Source organism: Microcebus murinus, chromosome 11 (assembly GCF_040939455.1).
Source record: "Microcebus murinus isolate Inina chromosome 11, M.murinus_Inina_mat1.0, whole genome shotgun sequence".
NCBI classification, from domain to species: domain Eukaryota; kingdom Metazoa; phylum Chordata; class Mammalia; order Primates; family Cheirogaleidae; genus Microcebus; species Microcebus murinus.
Window position 1 is genome coordinate 90359302 of NC_134114.1, and position 17528 is coordinate 90376829.

Consider the following 17528-nt stretch of genomic DNA (forward strand, 5'->3'; position numbering starts at 1 on the left):
TGGGGATTAAATTTCAATGTGAATTCTGGAGGGACACAAATATGCAAACCATGGCATGGAGTGAAGCCTGGGACTTCCTGTTCTGCCTTTGTGGCTGATGTCTGAATAGAATTATTTAATTATTTATGAAAATTTATTGAAGTTGCTAGAGAGATAATAGGGATCTAAAAATAATTTAGAATAATAGTCCATTTATAGCATAGTTTTTTTTTAAATTTCTATTTCCAAAGTCTTTGGTGTAGCAAGCATTTCAGATTACTTGGCATAGGATATTATTCCTTGGCATAGCTTATAAATTTGAGGTCATATATCTTAAAGCCACATCTTGTAATTATAAAAAATAATTATTTACTTCGTCCATTAGTGCTAAACAAAATGTATTCTGAAGAGAGAAAATAGAAGCTAAGCAATAAATACCACATGTGCAGGCCATTAGATTGAGAGAATTGCTGACATAAATGATGTGGTATAAATATAAAAATATCTTATTATCACCAAAATGGTGATATGAAAAATAATCATTATGTGCCAGATTCTATTCTAAATTTATAAACTATATTATTTCATTGAATCCTCAAAACTGTGTAATAAGGTAGTTCCATGATTATTTACATTTTGTATTTGAAGAAAGTGAGGCATTAAGAGACTAAGGAATTTGCTCCTGGTTATTTAGGTAGTTATTAGTAGAGCTGAAATTTAATGTATGCATTCTGATTATGGAGTCTTTTGCAGTGCTATTATTAGTTCACCAACTTTTTTTGTTTACTTGATTTTTTTAATTTCATGGAATTACTTCCTCAAAACGTTGACCGAAGAATGGTGAGAAACAGCTTTGAAGAGAGAAACATGGCAATATAGAATAATGCTTTAAATTTTTATCATTTTTTAAAAAAGGATTATGGATAGTAGCTAAAGAGCAAAAATACTTCAGCATGGCAGTATTTACCATAAGCATTTTGTCATTTCTTTTTTTAAAAAAATGTTAATTATATAAAATCCTCATTCGAATGATAGAGCTGTTTGGAGAAGTAAGAATAAGAAAATATCTCATACTTCCACCAATCTTAAAAAAGTGTAACTGTGAATCCCTTAAAAGTTTATACATTTATATTACAAATGTGGAACACATATTTCTGATAATCATTGTATATGTGTATTTCTTATAAACATTATTTTTTACATATCATTAGGCCTGTCTACTAGTCATTTTGCTTGGGCATTTCACTCAGTAGCAGAAGAAGAATTGCTGAACATGTTACCAACAATGCAGAAAGATGATCCCACTTGGTCTGAACTGAGAGCTATGGGTGTGGGATGGTGGGTCCGGAATACCCGCATCTTACGCAAATGCATAGAAAAAGTAAGTGTTTTTTCTTTTGGAGTAAAAAAAAAAAATTAATGTCTTTTGGATGTTTTTGTTTGTTTGTTTGTTTTGAGACTGAGTCTCACACTGTTGCCCGGGCTAGAGTGCCATGGTGTCACAGCAACCTTAAACTCCTAAGCTCAAGCGATCCTTCTGCCTCAGCCTCCTGAGCAGCTGGGACTACAGGCATGTGCCACCATGCCCGGCTAATCTTTTCTATATATTTTTAGTTGGCCAATTAATTAGTTTCTATTTTTAGTAGAGACGGGGTCTCACTCTTGCACAGGCTGGTCTCAAACTCCTGACCTTGAGCAATCCGCCTGCCTCAGCCTCCCAGAGTACTAGGATTATAGACGTGAGCCACTGTGCCTGGCCATGGGATGTTTTTTTTTTAGGTTGCATTCCATATCTCCTCTGCTATTACTTTCTCTTTCTCTCTGTTTTTTTTGTTTGTTTTTTGTTTTTTTTTTTTGAAAAGACAGGGTCTTGTTCTGTTGCCCAGGCTAGAGTGCAGTGGCATAATTGTAGCTTACTGCAACCTGAAACTCCTGACCTCAAGCTATCTTCCTATCTCAGCCTCCCAAAGTGCTGGGTTTATAGGCATGAGCCACTGCAACCAGCCCATAAGTTACTTGTGTTATTATTTTATATATGCATACATGTATTCATATACATATTTTTAAATTTATTGAACTTTTAAATAGATAATTTGTGCTAGTCTTGTATATGAGGGGAATTATTTGTTTACTTAAAAGCTGTTTCTGTACAATTTTGACCAGTATTTTCTAATTATAGGTAGCCAAAGCAGCCTTTTATAGAAAGAATGATCCTTTAGATGCTGCCCTTTTTTACCTTGCAATGAAAAAGAAAGCTGTGATTTGGGGATTATATAGGTATGTAAGAAAACTGCATTTCAAAGTTAAAACCTGTTTATAAGGAGTGAATGTACAAAGTACGATTTGTTGTTCTTGTTGATGTTGATTCATGTAGATTCTTAGTTATTTTTGTATGTATAGAGAGATGTCATAGGGAAAAGCCCAGTTTTCCGGAGTGGAAGAAACCTGATGAGGTCACTTCAGTTTGTTTTCAGAATTGTCAGTCCAGAAACACATTCTTTGTTTATTTTAAGAACTTCTCATGATGCTCTTGTGAAACAAAGGTAACTAAAGTAGAAACTTGCATATGGGGTTGAGAATAAGATGCATTGATAGAGTCTGGAACAGGCATCTACCCTCTGTCCTATTGAAAGCACATAGGCCAGGCTATCCCTCAAAACTCTCTCCCTCCGGTGGGCTCTGACTTCATTCCTGAGCTGAATTCACTTAGAATTTCTTTTTTACTTCTCAGTAAGACTGATGAACATGATGATTATAAATAATTCATTATTTGTTTTTGGTTTAGTTCCAGGTGATCCACATGAACAGCAAAATTTTAGTGCCATGTCAATTTTTTAAGATACTGAATGTTTTAGGCTTGTTTTAAATCAGGGTGAATTTTTTAGATTTTGATCACTAAGGTCATTCTCATATAGGCAGCCAGAAAAGGTTACTTACTGATGAGTTTTAAATGGTGAAGTAGCACAGAAGTTAATATAAGTTATATATTTTTCATGGATTTAAAAGTAATTTTTTACCTACTAATGTGTTTTTCTTTGAAGTTTGAAAGAAAATTTTTCCATAATCTCTGAGATTTATATGAAAAAATAAATGTTTACCTAATATTTTTTTTTACTAGGAAAAGAAGCAAACATAGTAATTTATGAACTGTCAGATATTTCTATTGAGCCTTCATTTTTAAGTCCTAACCTTAGGAGATTGATTCTGATATAGAAAAATTGTATTCCAAAATTTTTGTATGTGTTTTTTCCTTTATAGATCTCAAAAAGACACCAGGATGACACAGTTTTTTGGACACAATTTTGAGGATGAACGGTGGCGTAAAGCAGCTTTAAAGAACGCTTTTTCTTTGCTAGGCAAACAAAGATTTGAACATTCTGCAGCATTTTTTCTTTTAGCTGGTTGCCTCAGAGATGCAATTGAGGTAATGAATGGAACTTTAAAAAGAAATAGCATTGTCATCCTTTTAAACTCTTTAGGACTTAAGTTTTAGTTTTTTAATTTCAACTGTAGTGGATATAACACAAGGCCAAATACATACCTAAAGTAAACTGTCAATATTTAAGTGACATTTTAAAATTTTTTCCTTTAGCTTGAATGGTATTTATATAGAATTAAGATTAACTAGATTTTGTTGGTTGGTACAGATGAGTAATTGATCTGGCTCTTAAGGATATTCATGAACAGGTTAAAAAAAATTAAAAGGTTTGTCCTATCAGTTGAAACATATTTGAACCCATATCTAGCTGTCTTATTTGATGAATCTTAGAAGATTCTTGGCCTGGCACGGTGGCTCATGCCTGTAATCCTAGCACTCTGGGAGGCTGAGGCGGATGGATCACTCAAGGTCAGAAGTTCAAAACCAGCCTGAGCAAGAGCGAGACCCCGTCTCTACTAGAGATAGAAAGAAATTAATTGACCAACTAAAAATATATAGAAAAAATTAGCCGGGCATGGTGGCACATGCCTGTAGTCCCAGCTACTTGGGAGGCCGAGGCAGGAGGATTGCTTGAGCCCAGGAGTTTGAGGTTGCTGTGAGCTAGGCTGACACCACGACACTCACTATAGCCGGAGCAGGAGTTAGACTCCATCTCAAAAAAAAAAAAAAAAAAAGAAAATTCCTAACTGTTTATTTCCCAGTAAACTTTAAGACTGAAATAAAATACATAGCTTAAATTGGTACTATTTAAAATTATCTAATGTTTCCTTATTAGGCTAATTCTTTTTGCAAATAATAAATATGTATTTAATAATAACAGGTAGATTTATAAGTATTAACAAATGTTCTCATGTAGATTTGCTAAAGCAAGCAGTATATGTTTTCTTTCTAATCCTTGTTTGCTAATTTTGGATATTAATTAAGCCTTTTTTCTAGTTATTAGTTGAGTTTATATAAAAATGAAAGCTGCCCCTTCTTATTTATAAACAGTATTTCTCTTTTTATAAAGGTATGTCTGGAAAAACTGAATGACATTCAGTTGGCTCTCGTAATAGCAAGACTCTATGAGTCTGAATTTGATACATCTGCAACATATAAATCTATTTTACGTAAAAAAGTTTTGGGAATTGATTCTCCTGTCAAGGAACTTAGTTCATTGAACATAAATATACATTATGATCCTTTTCTTCGGAGTATGGCATATTGGATTTTGGAAGATTATAGTGGTGCTCTGGAAACATTAATAAAGCAACCTATTAGAGAGGATGATGGTAAGCTGCATTTATCAGATGTTAATGATTAAGAGTGTTATTGGTACTTGATGGATGTTCAGACCATTCTGTTAGATGTTAAGGGTAATGCAGACCAATTGAATTCATAGTCTTAGGACTTTACGGTTTTGCTTGAGGACACAGGGTTATATATATACTGGGGTTTTTTGTTTGTTTTCAGAAAGATAAATCCTTTGAAAACCAAGAACTTTGAACTTTCTGTTTTTATGAAATAAATTTATTAAGCATAAATATTGTCAATACTTAAATATACACATTTTGAAGAAATACTTATATGAAGCCAGCTTTTTTATCTTAGGTTGAATATAGCATGTTAATCAGCTTTATAATTCTTCTAGTAAAAATGTATTTAGTATAAAGAAAGTCGACTTAAGTGATATGATAGAAAATCTTAAGCTAAATAAACTCTTAGCTGTTTTGTTCATGAGGTAAGTAATGTAGAGATTTTTTGACATACTATTTTGGGCTCTACTTCTGCCTTTCCTTTTAGAAATTCTCTGTGTTAAAGTTTTCCTGGAGACTAGTATAAAATGGAATTCTTTATATAAATTTATATAAATGTAATTAGATTTGCTTTTTACTTATTTTTCTGTAGGTACAATTGAATTGTGTCTGTTAACTGGCATAATGGGTGTCATATCATCTGTAATACTAATTGGAAAAGGTTCTAGTTCATAGTTTTGTTTTGTTTTGTTTTGTTTTGTTCTGAGACAGAGTCTCGCTTTGTTGCCTAGGCTAGAGTGAGTGCCGTGATGTCAGCCTAGCTCACAGCAACCTCAAACTCTTGGGCTCAAGCGATCTTCCTGCCTCAGCCTCCCGAGTAGCTGGGACTACAGGCATGCGCCACCAGGCCCGGCTAATTTTTTCTATATATATTAGTTGGCCAATTAATTTCTTTCTATTTATAGTAGAGACGGGCTCTCACTCTTGCTCAGGCTGGTTTCAAACTCCTGACCTCGAGCAATCCACCCGCCTCAGCCTCCCAGAGTGCTAGGATTACAGGCGTGAGCCACCGTGCCCTGTATCTAGTTCATAGTTTTTTGTGTGGCATCATTTAATCAGGAAGTATCATGTACCTTACCTTCTAACTTATGAGAAAGCCACGTAAGTCATTTGAGTCTCCTAGCCATCCAAGCTAAAGATTTTCAAACTGGCCTCTATGTAATAAAGGAAAAAACAAAACACCCCTTCCAGCCACTTTCTTATACTTACACATATTCTTACAAAAAATGTGTTTTGATTTGGGATTAATACATGTTTATATACTTTTAGAGCCAATTAAACCTATATTCTTCTAGAAGAAAATTACAAAAGGTAATAGTGGCTTGGACCAGGATGATAGGAGTTAGAGGCAGAGAAAAGTGGTTGGATTTGGGACATGATTTTAAGGTTGACTAGACAGGACTGAATTGGATATGGAGTATGAAGGAATCAGGACCCATGGATAACTCCTGGGTTTTTAGCTTGAGGAATAGGTAAATTAAACGGGGAAGCATAGTTTTATGTCAAGAAGCCTTATTTTTTCTGCTAAGGCGACCTTTGACCAAAGAACTGGTGAAAATTAGTGAGTTAATCAAGTAGATATCTGGGTAAAGCGTGGTTTGGATCAGTGGCACACTAAACAAAAATACCATGAGGCAAAAGTGTCTACATGCAAGTGGAAATGAAATGTAGGTCTTAGCATATAGTTTAGAGTTTAACTGAGAAAATAACTCATAAAATGAATTTGCTTTCAGATCAAGTTGTGATGTCATCCTGTAATCCCGCAGTTTTTAATTTCTACAATTACCTAAGAACACATCCTGTTTTGCTGAGACGTCATTTTGGATCAACTGATACGTTTTCCACACACGTGGGTCTAGCAGGAAAAAGTGGACTGGCAGGAACAATTAATTTAAATGAAAGAAGATTATTTTTTACTACTGCTAGTGCTCATTTAAAAGCTGGTTGCCCCATGTTGGCTTTGGAAGTATTGTCAAAGATGCCCAAAGTCATCAAGAAAACAAAACCTTTCTGTAGAGCATCTAGTTTTCTGGATACTAGTAAAGACTGTTCTCCTTCTTCACCATTAAAGTTGGATACAGGGGAAGACAAGTCTTCTGCTGTTGATTGGTCACAGTCACTGTTGAATGGTTTTGGATCTTCTTCAGAAGGTTCCTCAGAAAAGCAATCGAACTCCACTCTTTCTTTTGACTGGAGCCAACCAAGTGTTGTATTTCAGGATGACTCTTTAGAGTTAAAATGGGACAGTGATAATGATGAGGAAAATGAGGATCTCCCTATTGCAATGAAAGAACTGAAACCTATACAGAGAAAAATAGATAAAAAATTAGAGGAAATAAGTTCTAATTACACAGAATCTTTCAGCACACTAGATGAAAATGACATCTTAAATCCATCAGAAGATATAATTGCAGTTCAGTTAAAATTTAGAGCCTGTTTAAAGATTCTCACAGTCGAACTTCGTACTTTATCTACTGGTTATGAAATAGATGGTGGAAAATTGCGTTACCAACTATACCACTGGCTTGAAAAAGAGGTAATAGCTCTTCAGAAGACTTGTGACTTCTGCTCAGATGCTGAAGAACTACAGTCTGCAGTTGGCAAAAATGGAGATGGATTTGGATTAAATGAGGATGCTGAAGATTTGCTTCACCAAACAAAAGTGAAACAACTGAGAGAAAATTTTCAGGAAAAAAGACGGTGGCTCTTGAAATATCAGTCACTCTTGAGGATGTTTCTTAGTTACTGCATACTTCATGGATCCCATGGTGGGGGTCTTGCATCTGTGAGAATGGAATTGATTTTGCTTTTACAAGAATCTCAGCAGGTATGTAACTTATGATAGTAAAAAATAGCATATCTGAAACAGTTTTTGGTTTTTTCTTTTAGTTTTGAGTATTAAAACGGTTGATTTTCTTCATTACAGTGGCTTTAGGGAATGTTCCCTTTTGTGTGGGCTTTCATATTAAAAATTTGTAGAGATGAGTATATATTTCAGTTTGAAGGCAATTGTCTTGCCTTCAAGACCTTATCAGGTCTTATGGCCTGCTTAATTCATACTCCACAGTCTTTTTTTTTTTTTTTTGAGACAGAGTCTCGCTTTGTTGCCCAGGCTAGAGTGAGTACATGGCGTCCTAGCTCACAGCAACCTCAAACTCCTGGCTCAAGCAATCCTCCTGCCTCAGCCTCCCAAGTAGCTGGGATTGCAGGCATTCGCCACCATGCCCGGCTAATTTTTTGTATATATATTAGTTGGCCAATTAATTTCTTTCTATTTATAGTAGAGACGGGGTCTCGCTCTTGCTCAGGCTGGTTTTGAACTCCTGACCTCGAGCAATCCGCCCGCCTTGGCCTCCCAGAGAGCTAGGATTACAGGCGTGAGCCACCGCGCCCGGCCATACTCCACAGTCTTATATAAATGCTTTGTGAGGTAATGAGCTTCTCCTTACTAAAATAGGGTATTCTTTTTTTTTTTTTTTTTTCAACGCAGGTGTGGTTGAAAAAATAGGGTATTCTATTATTTTTAAGTATGATTTTTAGAATGTTGACTTCCTCAGATCCCTTCTAATTCTTAAAATTTCTATTCTTTCAGTTTTTAATTGTTCAGAAATGTTTCAAGGAGCCCCCTGAATTACTTAAGTAATGGATTGTGACTATAAATATAGTTCATTAAATTTTTTTCCTCTCTTTCTAAGGAAACATCAGAACCACTATTTCCTAGCCCTCTGTCAGAACAAACCTCAGTGCCTCTCCTCTTCGCTTGTACAGCCAGTGCCAAAACAGTAGTTGCCAACCCATTACTACACCTTAGTAATCTAACACATGATATTCTACATGCCATCATAAACTTAGATTCACCACCCCATCCTGACATCCAAAGCAATAAAGTAAGTATATTTGGTTTCAAGCTTGTAATTTACCTATATACATTGATAAACCTACAAGTTTAGTATTAAGGCTTTGCTTAAAAATAATTTTAGATATCAGACTAGACATAGCTAGGGTTGCATTGCCAATTCTATATTGATTCTAGTTAAAGACAACTTTTGTTGTAAACCAGGCCTAACTTACTTGTGTTACTTATACCCAGTAAGATACTTTAATTTTTTTTTATCAAAATGCTAGGTATTTAGTCTTAGATGCTTTATTAAAATAAGAGTAATTAGTAGTACATAGAGCCAAAAAACTGATGGAACCTTATCTAATGCTAAACTAATCATACTGTTATAGTTAATTATCTAATCAATCATAGCATCCTATGCATCATCACTCTACTTTATCTGTTGTTAATATCACATTTCATATTTTATCTTTACTCTCCAGACATATTGAAATCCTTTGAAATATGACCAAGTTTGGCTATTTTTTAATATCCCCTTAGTTTTTCCCTCATCGTCATTTGGTTTTTGCCCACCTTACAGGTTACGGTATCACACTAGTTTAATTTTCTGCTTGACTCCCCTTCCACAGTTTTACCCTCTTGGGTAACCTTAATCCTTGTAATTGAATTTTACTACTTTTTCTGTACTGCTTTGTAGTATAAATGCCCATAGTGCTTATTATACAATTTGGAATTTAATTTACTTCAGATTGTGCTCATTTCAGCCAAACTATATTCCTTATTTAACTTTAATTGTAGCATAGCTGTCATGAATCAGTTAGCTTTTTGCTGCTTAAGAACTGCCCTAAAATATTAGTGGCTTCAAAAAAGCCATCATTTATTTTGTTCATGATTCTGTGGGTCGCTTTGTCAGTTGTTCTGGTTTGAGCCAGCTGGACTGATGTCTGGACTCTCTCAGTCATGTTTGATCAGCTGGTGGGTTGACTGAATTCTTGATGATCTCGGATGGCATCATTTACATTTCTGGTAGTTGGCAAAGTGTTGACAGGGCAGACAGGAGAATCTGGGCCGTATGTGTCTCATCCTCCAGCAAGCAACCCTAATATATTAGTGTGGGTTCTCCAGAGAAACAGACTCCATAGGATGTGTGTGTGTGTGTGGAGAGAGAGGGATTTATTATGAGGAATTGGTTCCTGTGACTGTGGAGGCTGAGAAGTCCCAAGATCTGCATTTGGCAAGCTGGAGACCCAGCAGAGCTGATGGTTATAGTTCCAGTTTGAGTCTGAGGGCCTGAGAAACCAGGAAAGCCTAAGGTGTAAGTTCTGGTCTGAAAGTCAGGATCTTGAGATCCAAGAAGAGCGGATGTTTCAGTTCAAGCCAATGCCCTAGCTTAATTCAGTTAGGCAGGAGAAGTTCCCTCTTATTTCGCCTTCTTTGTTCTATGCAGGTCTTGCAATTGATTGGATGGTGCCCACCCACATTACAGAGCACAATCTGCTTTAATTAGTTTACTGATTCAAATGGTTATCTCATCTAGAAGCACCTCACAGACACACCGAAAATAAGGTTTGACCAAACGTCTATGCCCCCCATGGGCCAGTCACACAGTTTTCTTTCACATGGGGGTTTGCAGAGGTTTAAGAGCAGAAAGAATAGAATTTACAAGGTCTTTTGAGGTGTAGGTTCAGAACTTACACATCACTTCTGTTGTATCCTCTTGATCAAAGCAAGTTACAAGGGCAGCTCAGATTCAGTGAGTGGATAAATAGACTCCAGCTCTGTATTGCACAACCTGCAAAATATTGCGATCATTTTTGCAGTCTCCAATACGTGGCCTTTGCCATCTTCAATTATATGATAATGTCTTTGATTTTAATTCATACCATATGTTTTATTGACAATTGAAGGAGAAATTAGCAATTAAGTTATGCTCTATCACTCCCCATTTTTATCTACATAAAAGACTTTATACTTCATAATCAGATCAAGAACCTGGTCTTTTAATATTCTAGTCTGGTCTACTTTATTGCCTAACTTAAGCTTCTCCTTCATCCTCTCAGTTCTGCTTCTGTTATAGCTCTTGCCATGCCATATTTAGAGTCTTCTCTTCCTCAGTAGAAGTATTTGATTCTACTGCCTTTCAGTTGCAGTTTCTCATACCTTATACTTTCTCATTTTTCTAAAGTGTCACTCTCTCGGAATTGTTTTCTTTGGTAACTAGAATAAGTGGTAGCATGTTCTTCAATGACCTGATGATCATAGGTGAACTGTCAATTATCAGTCTGTTCTTCATGTTTTGGTTGAGGAAAAAGCAGGTTGAGCATTGTAGGCTTTGCTTTCAGTACATGGTTCATGCTCTACTAGATAGTTGACAACTGTTCCCCTTTACTCTAGAAATGAGATATGCACAGTGACAACCATGTGAATTTAAAAAAAAATCAGGTAGCAGATATGTGTGTTATAATTTCTGCCAAAGACTTCAGTGTTTTTTCTTTAAATTTTCTGTAGTGAGACTTCTCTAGGTAGAAATGAGTTTTATACAAAAAAGAAGGAAATAGTTTCTAATCATATTAGGTTTTGAAAAAAGCTATACTTTAAAAAAAATTATACTTAAAGTAATTTTGTTGTTTTTTTTTTCCAGGTATATGTAATGCATACGTTAGCAGCCTCACTTTCTGCTTGTATTTATCAGTGCCTTTGTGGTAGTCATAACTACAGGTAAATATCTTTTTGTGAAATTTAAGAATATGTGCAGTAACCAATGAGGTTTCATATTTTCTGTGTTATTGCTTTAGAAATATATATATAGCAGTCTACTTTTAAATGATACAAAAAGCACATGGCTTGAGGTGTTGAGTGATTTTTTGTTCATCTTTGAAATTTTAGCTTATGACTCTATGGCAAACAAATCTCAAGTAAAAGCTGGGCACGGTGGAGCACAGAGGAGGGAGTAACTGATTTGAAATTGAGAAAAATTTTACATAAGAATTGATGTATAGGATTTTTCTCTTTATGCTCTAAAGTTTCACCATAATTTATTTAGGCTTTAAAAAATATTATTTGCTACACTCTGGGATCTTTCTGCGTCTGTCTTTAGTTCTTTGAAATATTCTGACTTTATTATCACATCTGTCTTCTTTCCTATTAGATATTAGAACTTGTGGGTCCATCTTATTTTTCTTTTAACTTTGATCTCCTATGTTCTTTTTCTTTATCTCTTTTTGTTTCCTTTCAGGAAAAATCCTAGTCTCATTTTCCAAACACCGATTCATTCTTCAGTAATGTTCTGTCTTTTATTTAGTCAGAGTTTGTATTTAGAAAATTCTGTTTTTCGTTTTGAAGATCTCTTGTTGAACCCATTAATCCTCTCTCCCTATGGCCTCTCCCCATTCAGCCCCTCCCTCTCAAAAATGTCTTAAAAATAAGATTTCTTGTTGAATGTAATGGTTGCTTCTATTTTGATAACATTTATTTCTTGATTTTTTTTTTTTAAAGCTTGTGTATAAAGTACTTTCCGTAATGTTCTGATATGTCAGTCTCCTCAGGTGAAGATCTTTTAATGAGTTTGTTATTTCTTACATGATATCGGCCTCCCTTGGTGTTGGTTTTTGATTGTTGATCTTATGTATTTGGATTTTCCATGAGTAGCCTCACTTACCACCTTGGTTGTATATTCCCAAGGTAGCTTCAACTTGATTTCTTTGACCCTGATCCGCCAAGGGTTCACTTTCTGATTATTGAGTGTGGCTTTATTTTCATCAATGTATTTTTATCTTTCTTGACGTTTCCATAGGTGTGTACTATAGTGTGCAGGAGATTTTTTGTAGTTGTTACTCTGCCATCTTGAAACAAAGTAAAGCAAAGAGATACTCTTGCAAAGTAAAGCAAGAAAAACTATTTACAAATGCATCAAAATGTTATGACGAGAAATTTCCCAGATAGATTTAAACCAATAAATGTGTAATGTTTAAATATTATATTCATTTACTTACCATATGATATAGGAATTTCTAATGGATTTAACATAATTCTTTATACTATTTTCTGTCAGAATTATTTTATAGTTTATGTCAAGCTGTAAGTTATTTTCTTCATCTGTTTACTTAGTTCTAGCTTCAAGTTCTTCATTTACTTGGGAAAGCTCATCCAGAATTCCCAAATTGTGTAAAATATTATTCTCTTTTGCCTTCATAGCACCATATGAATAGGTTTCATCTTTAAGAACAATATGATAAAATTATTTGTGTTTTATCCTCCTACCAAAGTATAAATTTCATGGGGAGAGAAATTATGTTGTTTTTAATTATATGCCTAGTATCTGGTGTAGTGCCTGATGTAGGGCAGGTTAGTCGCTAAATATAAAAGTGAACCTAAACTGGCTTTATTTTCAGCCAGATAACTATGTTTTACTGTGGTCCATAATGACTTAGTTTTCTCATTTGTACTTACTCTATGTCTTTTGCTAAATAAACTTAATACCTGCCAAATGTATTAATTTAGAAATTAATACATTTTCTAAATTAACTTAGAAAATGTGTATATTTACACTTAAAGGATACTTTGTTTTAATAGAGTACACTACTGAGATGTAAAAGCAGTATAATTAATAAATATTTGTACCCTAGAAATTAAATCTAAAACATGGAAATATATATGAAATTTATCATAGATTTAAATATTGTTTTCTTCTCTTAGTTCGTGTCAGACAAATCAGTTTACTGGAATGGTATATCAAACAGTACTGCTTCCCCATCGACATTCTTTGAAAGCAGGAAGCTTAGATGAAGCAATAACTCCCAATACATCACCAGCTCAATGGCCAGGTATAAGTGATTTATATATATGAGTTTTTTCTTAGCCTTATTGAAAATCTTAAGTAAAAAGCAGATTTGATTTGGTTTTACCACATGATAATCATTGTTAAATATTGCTAAAGTAGATACCAATTCAATATTCACCACTCATTACAAACCATGCACTTACTTAACATTAATATTTCCTTGATCATTAGACTAAAATAACAGAAGTGTTTTGTAATATCATTTTTTAAAATAATTTTGCTTTTGTTATAATAGAAAAACATTTACACCAATAAAATTTTATCTGCGAGATTTGAGTCAGATTGCAGATTTTTAGTGTTTTCTCTAAATTGAACAAATTGCTCAGTGTTTGTGCATTAACTATAATAGTCTCTACTAGTCTATGAATGGAGGGAAGAAAATAGAGCATCTAATCCTGATGCAATGCATTCTTTTTTAAATTAGAAAAATTTCAAAAATTTGAAAAAGTAGTTAATTTTTAAAGTTTATTTTAAGTGGCAGCTAAGTTTGTTGTTTCTTCTAGGAATAACTTATCTAATTCGACTTTTGAATTCTTCTGGCGAGGAAGCCCAGTCAGGGCTTACAATCTTGCTCTGTGAGATTCTCACAGCAGTGTATCTTAGTCTCTTCATCCATGGTCTTGCTACACATTCTAGTAATGAGCTATTTCGGATTGTGGCCCATCCTCTAAATGAAAAAATGTGGTCTGCAGTATTTGGTGGAGGTGCACATGTTCCCAGCATAGAACAGACACATTCAAAAGCTTTACCTGGTAAGTTTTTAATGTTTATTTGTTTAAGACTGAAGCTTTTATTTATTCATTTAACTCATAACTTTCTCAAATACATAATACTACATTTTAATCTAGTTTCAGAAAGTTCTTGTTACAAACCATTTTCTAAGAGCATGAACAAATAGTTTTATGGTGAAAATGTAGTAGTAAAGTTTCTGGTACTGTTTTCAATCTTTAAGATGCTCCTGTACCAGTGGTTAGAATTATCTTATATAATTTTATTAAATTGTTTGCTATTGAAATTTTCATTTGTTTTGAAATACACTGTAATACTGGTTTTTATTCTATCCCAAATACAGATTCTTTCTTCTTTCTTTGGCAGGAAGGCACTTTGCTATGCCTAGCCCCCACCAGGTAGTGGTATTCTCCATGGAATGTGTGGGCTTTTCCAAAGCTCTGTCAGCCTTCAGTTCTCATAGCCCTCCCAGTCTTGCAGGCAAGATATTAGTTTTAGAAATAGGCTTTTACTATTCAGCTTGCTTTGTGTTGTTTTGGAGGGGTTGGGGGAAAGTGGGCTAGTTTTATTTTGTTTGGGATTTATAGAAAATTGAGAAGTTTCCTTTAACCAAGCCATATTTTTGATTTAAAAACAATGATTAGCATTTTAGACAACCATCTCTGCTATTTTATGCTGCTTTTAAATTCTTTGTTTTTGATATTTTCAATGCCTTAGACTTTAACACTTTTAATTGTGTAAGAATAAAACACTGTCAGTGCTAATCATAGGAAATCCAACTATGGCTTGAAATGACTGGAAAAACATTTTCAAATGAGGCTGCTTTATGATTTGCATATTATGATTCTGGCCATTAGGATTTTTGGATTTCTAAGTGTTCATAATACCACAAAAAGTAAATATTTTAAACAATTATATCTTCTTTTCAAAACTTTCTAATATTAAAACTGTGTATACTATATAAAGCAAACTTGACTTGAATCTTCATGATGCTTTTTCCCTTTCTGTTTTTGTGATTTATTAGCCCATGTGTGATAATATTGGTTTTCTAGTTTTGGAGGTTATGAGATGTAGATTTAATTATTAATATATAGGCTGGGTGTGTTAGCTCACGCCTGTAATCCTAGCACTCTGGGTGGCTGGGGTGGGATGATTGCCTGAGGTCAGGAGTTCAAGGCCAGCCTGAGCAAGACCTTGTCTCTACTAAAAATTGAAAAAATTAGCCAGGCGTGGTGGCAATCACCTGTATTCCCAGCTACTTGGGAGGCTGAGGCAGGAGGATTGCTTGAGCCCAGGAATTTGAGGTTGCTATGAGCTAGGCTGACTCCACAGCACTCTAGCCCAGGCGACAGAGCAAGACTCTGTCTCAAAAAAAAAAAGAATTAAAAAAATTAAAATAATTATTAATATATAGTACCTGAAAACTTGTTTCATTCTATACTGATAATGAATTTTAAAAGACTAAATATTTTTTAAAAAAACAAACCCTATGCATACATTTAAGAGAGAAGCCCAGCAAAATTATCTCTTTATGAATTTTAATTCTCTTCCTTCCTACCATCTATACTCTGTACTCAGCATATACATGTACATATGTGTGTATCTGGGTCTGGATATACATGTGTTGGGAGGTCAGGTAATTGGTGAGAAATGTGGAAGGATAAGAAATCTTGTAGGCCGGGCGCGGTGGCTCACGCCTGTAATCCTAGCTCTTGGGAGGCCGAGGCGGGCGGATTGCTCAAGGTCAGGAGTTCAAAACCAGCCTGAGCAAGAGCGAGACCCCGTCTCTACTATAAATAGAAAGAAATTAATTGGCCAACTGATATATATATATAAAAAAAAATTAGCCGGGCATGGTGGCGCATGCCTGTAGTCCCAGCTACTTGGGAGGCTGAGGCAGAAGGATCGCTCGAGCCCAGGAGTTTGAGGTTGCTGTGAGCTAGGCTGACGCCACGGCACTCACTCTAGCCTGGACAACAAGGCGAGACTCTGTCTCAAAAAAAAAAAGAAATCTTGAATTTGGCTTCATTATTTAGGAGAAAATTATTTCCAGAGTCTATCCCATGATAAATGAATATTCTTTGAATGAAGCTGTATTAAAAGAAAGTTGGAAAAGTGGTTATCTATTGTTAAACTATTTTAAAATCGTTAGTAGCAATATTGGCATGCATTATGCTTCCCAAAAGCAGTTTCCACTAAGCTAAGGCCCTGTATGATTGTACAACAAAATATCATGATGGCCTAGCTTCTGCTTTCTCTCCTGCATTGAAATTGTTTCCTACATTGCCTAGAACTCTCTTGCTTCCTGATCCAGGTCCCTTCTCCTCGCCTACCAAAAAGATACAGGCGAGGGTTCAATGCTTTGTGTTTACTAATAATAGTAAGGCAAATTCAGTTTATAATTTTGAACAAAGTTCAACCAAGTTTTTCTGTAAAGGGCCAAATATATAATTTAAATTTTGCAGACCCTTTGGTGTCTCACAACTGTTCAGTTCTGCCCTTATAGCACCAAAGCAGCCAAAGAATTTCTAAACAAATGAATACAGCTGTGTTCCAATAAAACATTATTTATAAAAATAGGTCATAATTTGCCACCCCCTGCTTTAGCAGTAGAAGCAATTTGTCATTGATCTATTTGGAATAGAATATTTGCCTTCTCTGATAAAGGAATTTCATGTTTTAAGAACAGCTATCAATAAAATTAATGTTTTGGGGCCTGGAGTTCACATTGGGTCTCTTATTAAGCATTTGACTTAACCAGGGTCCTCAAACTTTTTAAACGGGGGGGGGGGGCAGTTCACTGTGCCCCAGACCATTGGAGAGTGCGCACTGTGGGCCCTGGACGAGTCGGCTGCTAAGCAGGATAGGCAGGGGCGGCAAAAACACTTGGAGGGCCGGATAAATGTGCTCGGTGGCCCACATGTGGCCTGCGGTCCGTAGTTTGAGGACACCTGGACTTAACCATAAAATAGCACCTGTGAAATAGGACAAGTGGCATTAGAAGATTAATTTTATAATCTTCCTTGCCATGGCCCTAAATGCTATAACAAGGCCAGGGCCTAATTCATTTTTGGCTGCTGTAAACTACTGAAAATGTACAAGGCTAACATGGATTCTTCTAAAACTTCATACCATCCTGCCTGGTATTCATCTGCCTATCACACCTTGCTCACTAATCACTATTTTATCTTTCTGGCCCCTGCCTTTTGTCTTAAATTAAACTTATTTCCATCTACCTTTTGCCTTTATGAAGTTCAGATTTCAAATGCAAATTTATTGTATTTGTCAAATTTACCTTTGTTTATTAAAATATTAAATACTATAATTTTCATAACACCCCTTTTCTGGTTTTTAAAGAGCTACTTCCTATGCTTTATTATTTTTTTGTATAGATTAAAAAAATAA

General features: G+C 35.0%; 1 protein-coding gene across 6 annotated transcripts in view; it reads left to right on the top strand.

Annotated features, from left to right (window-relative positions):
• DMXL1 (Dmx like 1) overlaps window positions 1-17528 on the top strand; it is a 167539-nt gene that overhangs the window by 86294 nt on the left and 63717 nt on the right. For 4 of the 6 annotated variants that reach the window (XM_076008303.1, XM_076008304.1, XM_076008302.1 and 1 more), the window contains 10 exons: window positions 1191-1360; window positions 2159-2256; window positions 3238-3403; window positions 4428-4689; window positions 6447-7540; window positions 8409-8600; window positions 11196-11272; window positions 13250-13377; window positions 13898-14146; window positions 14490-14603. In XM_076008303.1, the coding sequence (XP_075864418.1) occupies window positions 1191-1360; window positions 2159-2256; window positions 3238-3403; window positions 4428-4689; window positions 6447-7540; window positions 8409-8600; window positions 11196-11272; window positions 13250-13377; window positions 13898-14146; window positions 14490-14603 (2550 nt within the window). The remainder of the gene's footprint in view (window positions 1-1190; window positions 1361-2158; window positions 2257-3237; window positions 3404-4427; window positions 4690-6446; window positions 7541-8408; window positions 8601-11195; window positions 11273-13249; window positions 13378-13897; window positions 14147-14489; window positions 14604-17528) is intronic. The other 2 variants (XM_076008305.1, XM_012766105.3) reach the window with 1 other exon arrangement.